General features: G+C 45.9%; 1 protein-coding gene across 1 annotated transcript in view; it reads left to right on the top strand.

The window, feature by feature from the left end:
• The window catches only part of DDX17 (DEAD-box helicase 17), a 29,509-nt gene that overhangs the window by 3,114 nt on the left and 19,520 nt on the right, over window positions 1–6,875 (top strand). Inside the window, exons 2-3 of the mRNA XM_029955411.1 lie at window positions 5,392–5,484; window positions 6,311–6,603. Coding sequence (XP_029811271.1) covers window positions 5,392–5,484; window positions 6,311–6,603 — 386 coding nt within the window. The remainder of the gene's footprint in view (window positions 1–5,391; window positions 5,485–6,310; window positions 6,604–6,875) is intronic.

Genomic DNA, 6,875 nt, shown 5'->3' on the forward strand with positions numbered 1-6,875 from the left:
TGGGAATGTATCCTTTTTTTAAACTTTTAAAACAATTTATTTATTTATTTAAGTAATCTCTATACCCAGAATGGGGCTTGAACTCACAACATTGAGATCAAGAGTCGCATGTTCTTCCTACTGAGCCAGGCAGGTGCCCTGGGAAGGTATATTTTAAAAATAAGATGGGAGGGGCACCTGGGTGGCTCAGTCTGTTGAGCGTCCGCTTCGGCTCAGGTCATGATCTCAGTTGGTGGGGTTGAGCCCCGGGTTGGGCTCTGTGCTGACAGCTCAGAGCCTGGATCCTGTCTTAGGATTCTGTGTTTCCCTCTCTCTCTGACCCTACCCCACTCACTCTGTCTTTCTCTCTCTGTCTCAAAAATAAATAAAACATTAAAAAAAAATAAGATGGAGGCAGATTAAGAAAAAAAAACATATCCTGTATCCATGGAAGAATATTGCTTTTGGCTATTGTTCTTTTTTTTCTTACACTTTTTATAGCTGCAAGTGCTGATAAACTTTGATTACATAATTTAGAAGGTGGGAATAGAAAGACTTTTGGTATAGTAATGTCACTCAATTCTTTAATCTTTCAACTTATATGCCCAAAAAATCTAGTAATCTTTCTTAAATTATTTTTAATGATCTACTGGCTGAAAATTCTACGTGGTCTTATTTCCATTTGTTGAAAGCAAAGAACTGGAATTCTCTTTATTTGCAAAAGGATGTGTTACCAAGTCATTAGAATCATTTACTTTTGTCATTTCAATATCATCATTTCTAATTGTCCCTGTACATTCAGCACCTCTAATATTTGTACATTCATGGCAAAAAAAATTTTTTTTGTTTATTCATTTTTGAGAGACACAGAGAGACAGAGCACGAGCAGGGGAGGGAGCAGAGAGAGAAGGAGACACAGAATCAGAAGCAGGCTCCGGGCTCTGAGCTGTCAGCACAGAGCCTGACATGGGACTCAAACCCACAAGCCGCGAGACCATGACCTGAGCCAAAGTCAGAGGCTTAATTGACTGAGCCACCCAGGTGCCCCCATAGTGAGATTTAGGATAGAAGACAAATATTCTTTTTGTTTATAAAACAGGAGGGTGACATTTTAAAAATATTTCTCAGTTTTGCCATTTTAGAGAAAAGTATATATTAAAGTTCATGTTTTGGAAATAGATTTCCTAAAAACTCTGTTTAAATGTGTCCCTCATCTGATGCATAGGGGTACATGTGCCCCAATGTTCATAGCGGCACTTTCAACAGTAGCCAAATCATGGAAAGAGCCTAAATGTCCATCAAGAAGATGTAGTTTATCTATACAATGAAGTATTACATGGCAATGAGAAAGAATGAAATCTGGCCATTCGGGGCAATGTGGATGGACCTTGAGGGTGTCATGCTAAGTGAAATAAGTCAGGCAGAGAAGGACAGATACCATATGTTTGCACTCATAGGTCTGACAGGAGAGACCTAATAGGGGACTGTGGGGAGGGGAAAGGGGGGGAAAGAGTTGGGGAGAGGGAGCGAGGCAAATCATGAGAGAGCTTTGAATGCTGAGAACAAACTGAGGGCTGAAGAGGGAGGGGGGAAGGGGAAGGGGGGTGATGGTCATGGAGAGGGGCACTTGTGGGGAAGAGCACTGGGTGTTCTATGGAAACCAACTTGGTAATAAACTATTAATAAAAAATTGAATTTATTATCAATCAATCAATAAATAAGTGTCCCTCATACACCATAGTTTATAAAGCCACTTCTTTAAGTTGCCTTGTTGACTGCAGTATGTCAGTTTTCTCAACTTCTTATATCTAAATATCATGAATCAAACTATCAAAAAACTATCCTCAGTCCTACCGAGATAGAAAGCCTGGCAACCGCATCTCACCGTTGGGTGAGTTGGATGACTGAAACTGCAGAGTTGTATCACGGAGCAGAGAGAATGCATGCACAGAACTTAGCAAAGGCGGTCGACAGTAAAAGTTGCTGAAAAACAAAAACCTATGGCCTTAAAATCTAAGCAAAAGGAATAGTTCTCTTGATGGCTGGACGTTGGGTCTGGAATCCAAATTTTACTGCTGTAATAACAATAAGACAGATAAAATGAGAACCGGCATTGGTATTGGCAATTGCATAAGGCAAACCAAACTTGCAGAAAAACTCGACAATTGAAAGAGAATGATTATCCTGGGAGCCACAGGGAGGTAGGGTGGCATAGGGGTCCTAGAGCAGTGGCTCCCAATTGTTGGAGTCATTCTCGATGTTCCCTAGGAGACATTTTGTTGTCACAACTTGGAGGAGGGGGCAGATTCCATCGGCAGGTCATGGGTGGAGTCCAGGAATGCTGCTAAACATCTTATGATGCAGAAGATAATCCCTCAGCAAAATCCTCTGGCCCAAACCGTCAGTAGCTCCATGTGAAAACCTTGCCGAGCACCTGGGTTTGCTCCTCGCTCTGCCAACTGCTGTGGGACCCTGGCCGAGTGACTTAACCTTCCTAAGCCTCAGCTTTTTTTCTGAGAACTGATATTTCACTTTCTTACGAGAAAGTGGTTTCTTCTGAGAGATGATAACAAGCAACTTTTATTGAGTGTTATGTGCCAGGCGTCACTCTGAATGGTATTTTCATACGCTCTTTCTAAAATCCTATGAGGTGCTGTTACCTCACTTACAGATAGAATAAAATAACAGCTCACAGCCCATGCGTAAGATACGGTGTGCAGAGCATTCCATGGCTGTCAGTTCTTAGTTTTTTTTTAAAGGCTTTATATTTTTGGGGAAGTTTTAGAATTACAACAAAATTGAGAGGAAGATAGACCTCCTGTCCCACACATGCAGAGCCCCTCTCCCCCATTATCAACCCTCTCCACATTTGTTACAATTGATGAACTTACGTTAATACATCATCATCACCGGAAGTCCCTAGTTTACATTATGGTTTTTTTTTTTAATGTCTTTATTTTATTTTGAGAGAGAGAGGCAGAGACTGAGCAGGGGAGGGGCAGAGAGAGAGGGAGACACAGAATCTGAAGCAGGCTCCAGGCTCTGAGCTGTCAGCACAGAACTCAACACGGGGCTCGAACCCATGGACTGTGAGATCGCGACCTGAGCCGAAGTCAGACGCTTAACTGACTGAGCCACCCAGGTGGCCCTATGGTTCATTCTTAATGTTGTACCTTCTCTGGGTTTCGATGAATGTTTAATACTATGCATTTATATAATAAAATAAATTATATAGTATATGTATAATGTAATATAATATATATTTATATTATATATTTATATATAATACACTTATATATAATACAATATGTACTCACACCATCTTGGTACCATACAGAACAGTCTCACTGTCCTAAAATCCCTCTATACTCCATCTATTCATCCTCCTCCCCCACCGCTATCCCCTGGCAATCACCGATCTGTGTAATGTCTCCATAGTTTTGCCTTTTCTAGAATGTCATGTAGTTAGAATCATACAGTATGTAGCCTTTTTAGATTGGCTTCTTCCACTCAGTAATACCCAATTAAGATTCCTCAATGCTTTTTCATGGCCAGACAGTGAATTTCTTTTTAGTGATGAATAGTATTCCACTCCCCTGAGGTACCAAAGTTTATCTGTTCACCTACGGAAGGATACTGGGGTCGCTTCAAAGTTTCAGCAATCGTGAATAAAGCTGCTATAAATGCCCAGTGCACGTTTTTGTGTGGACATTAAGTTTTCAAATCTTACAGTTGATACTAAGGAGCACAACTGCTGGATCGAATGGTAAGTACTTAGGTTTTCAAATAAAGATGAATTGAGTGAAGCATATTTTCTTTGTGCAAACAGTCGTGGCTGTTACTAATGAAATCCCTGGGCTCTCTGACCTCTCTCCTTAATGAAAATCTTCCTCTGTGTTTAGAAAAAAATTAATCAGCTTCAACCATCTTTGGTAAGAAAACAGATATATCAAGAATGAGAAATGCAAACTTTGGATTAATTTATAATCAAAAACTTGTGTGACCTAGGAAGACTAAAAGTAATTTTTTTCTTGGAGGTGCTTTAATCAAATAATGACATAAATATATAATTACATACTGTGAAAAACTTTCTGAAGACAAAGGAGCCATGAGATGCTGTAAGACAAGGACCTGATTTAGCAGCAAAATATGAATAATTTCTCCTCAGGAAACTGTAGGGAGGGTTTCAGCGGATCTACCTTACTTTATAAGTCGTTATACAGCGAGCCTCAGATTTAGTTACTTAGCATATATGATAAATAGGCAAACTAGCCCAAATTATCCCTTCAGTGCCGGTACATTCTGAACCACAGGGGCTTAATTGTTGTGCCGCTCCTCCAAGATTTATCCTTGAGCCTTCTTCACTTCATATCCCGCCCATTAGCAAATCACTGGCTAAACTTTCAATCCGTCCCTTTCTCTTTCACCCATTGCTATTAACCTGCACCAAGCCTGTCATCTCTAGCCTGGACTACTGCCTTAGCCTCATAATTAACCTGCCTGCTGCTGTACTAGCTCACTCTCTTTTCTCTACACTGTAGTCATAGGGTTCCTTTTATTATAGGAACCAGCTGAAAACTTTCTAGAGATTTCCACTTTACCAAAAGGAAGAGATACAGTCCTTATAGCGGCCTACAAATCCTTCACAATCTGGTCCTCTCCGGTCCTTCCTCCAGGAAATACACCAGCCACATTCTGCCTCAGGGCCTTTGCACATATCTCTTTCCCTTTTGGTCTCTGCTCAAATGTTAATTAGGGATTTTGGGCTCTGCTCAAATGTTAATTAGGGAGGCCTTCCCCCAGGGCACTCTATGTTAGTAACGCTATGACACCTATACATTCCCTCCCCCATAGGCACACAAAAGCCATCTCCTTCTATTCTTTTTTCTATTTTAGTCAGCAATATTTAAATAACCTAACATTTATTGTCTCATCTACTCACCCCGCTATAGTATCAACTCCAGTAGTGCAGGAACCCATCTGGTCACTGCTTTGCCCTTCAGGCATTCAACACTTGTCCAGTGATTCCCATCGCCCATTTGCGTCCACGGCCCCAGAGACACCTGAACAGCTTGTCACAAATCCCCTCTATGCTTGTATAATAATTTGGGGAACGTTCTCAACAGGGTAGGAGACAACACTCGGCCCCACAGCGAGGGACCTCAAATCTCCCCTTACACCCATCTGTAGAAATAAACCAAAGAGACGACAGAGGAGCTGTTCTCTGAGGGCCTTAGCTGCGTGACAATTCTGTGACACTATTCGGCCAAGCTTGTGAGACTAAAGTCCAGTCTGGGAGAGAAGAAAGCAGGAAGCTGGAAGCCAGCTTAGAAGGAATTTAGAGAGAGGAACTCGGTCTGGCCTGGTTAAAAACACGCACTTATCATGCCTTCACCTTTTCTGTGTCTACAGACCACAGCTTTTAAAGCTTTCCGTCTCCGGAGCGCGCCAAGGGCCTCCCAAGGGCCTCCAGATCCGAGGAACCCAGGTGTCTACCTCTCCAGGGTACGGTTCATTGCTAGCCTACTGTGCTCAGCCTGCGTCAGTGTAAATATTCGGTTCAGATAAGGCACTTTGGTGTGAACCAAGCGCAGGAGACTACTTTAACCCAACAGAGACGTCGTCGACTGATCACCTCCGGGAAGAACGGACGAGGAGCATCCATCATGGCTGCCGGCGATAGCGCAGTTGAGGAGCAACCGAAAGAAAATGGCGCCGAGGCGCGCGTCCAGTGACGGCAAGCCCAGGCCTGCGGAGCCAGGGAGACGGCAGGGCTATTTAGGGGCGCTAGCCAGGGAGACCTTCCTGGGCTTAAGGCGCCCGAGGGCCCTGACACTTGACGGCTGCGAATATGGAGGACAATTATTGTCTCTGCAAAGCAACTTGCACACGGAGGACGGGATTCCGTCCTGCGTTCGTAACACGGCAAAATCCTCTATTCTCCAAACAGAATGCGTTACGCACACTGCGCATCTTCGCAATAGTGGGCCGGCTAACGACGCAAAGAATGTTACGTCGCACCGGAGGCTCTTCCCCTCACCCCTCCCCACGTTCTAGTTCAGGTGGCGCGAGAACTCTACGCCCTCTTCGTACTTTATTTTTCTTCTACTGAATGCAGAATGTGCCTGTCTGCGCAACTGACGTAGAATGCTTCCAAGAATACCCTTAGTACTCTGCGAAGCCCTCGGGCGACTCCAAGACGCTGTTTACGTATCGTCTCCGGCGTACGTAGCGTTAAGCTTGGAGCAGGCTCAGCCCCGGCCGCCATTTTGTGCAGTCGCTGGGAAGGAAGGAGACGCCTAAACCGCGGCCCTGCCGGGTTTGAGCGTAGCCAAACCTACCCACTGTTTTTATAACCCCGATTCTCTGTGTTTTGCTCCCGTCTCCGACGAGAGAGGCGGCGACGGTGGCGTCTGCGACGGGAGACAGCGCGTCGGAGCGAGAAAGCGCCGCGCCTGCCGCCGCCCCAACAGCGGAGGCGCCGCCGCCATCGGTCGTCACCAGACCGGAGCCGCAGGCCCTCCCGAGCCCGGCCATCCGTGCCCCGCTCCCAGATCTCTATCCGTTTGGGACCATGCGCGGAGGCGGCTTTGGGGACCGGGACCGGGACCGTGACCGTGGAGGGTAAGGGGGGAGGGGGAGAGGGAAGGCCTCGCGTGTGCGTGGGCTGAGGGGGGGAGGGGAAAGGTTGTTAACTGAGGAGACCGCAGCCTGCGGCCCAGCTGGACACCTGGAGCGGACTGCGGGCCTGGGAGCGACGCTCCCGACTCCGGGAAAGCGGAGCGACCCGGGACTTGATGGCGGTTTGGGGTTTGGGCCTGCGTGGGGGAGGCGCCTGCGCCCCGGGATCGCGGGTGAGCCGGCGCGGGGCGGCGGCCTGGCGACGCCCCGGCCCC

This window comes from Suricata suricatta, chromosome 10 (genome assembly GCF_006229205.1).
Source record: "Suricata suricatta isolate VVHF042 chromosome 10, meerkat_22Aug2017_6uvM2_HiC, whole genome shotgun sequence".
Lineage (NCBI taxonomy): Eukaryota > Metazoa > Chordata > Mammalia > Carnivora > Herpestidae > Suricata > Suricata suricatta.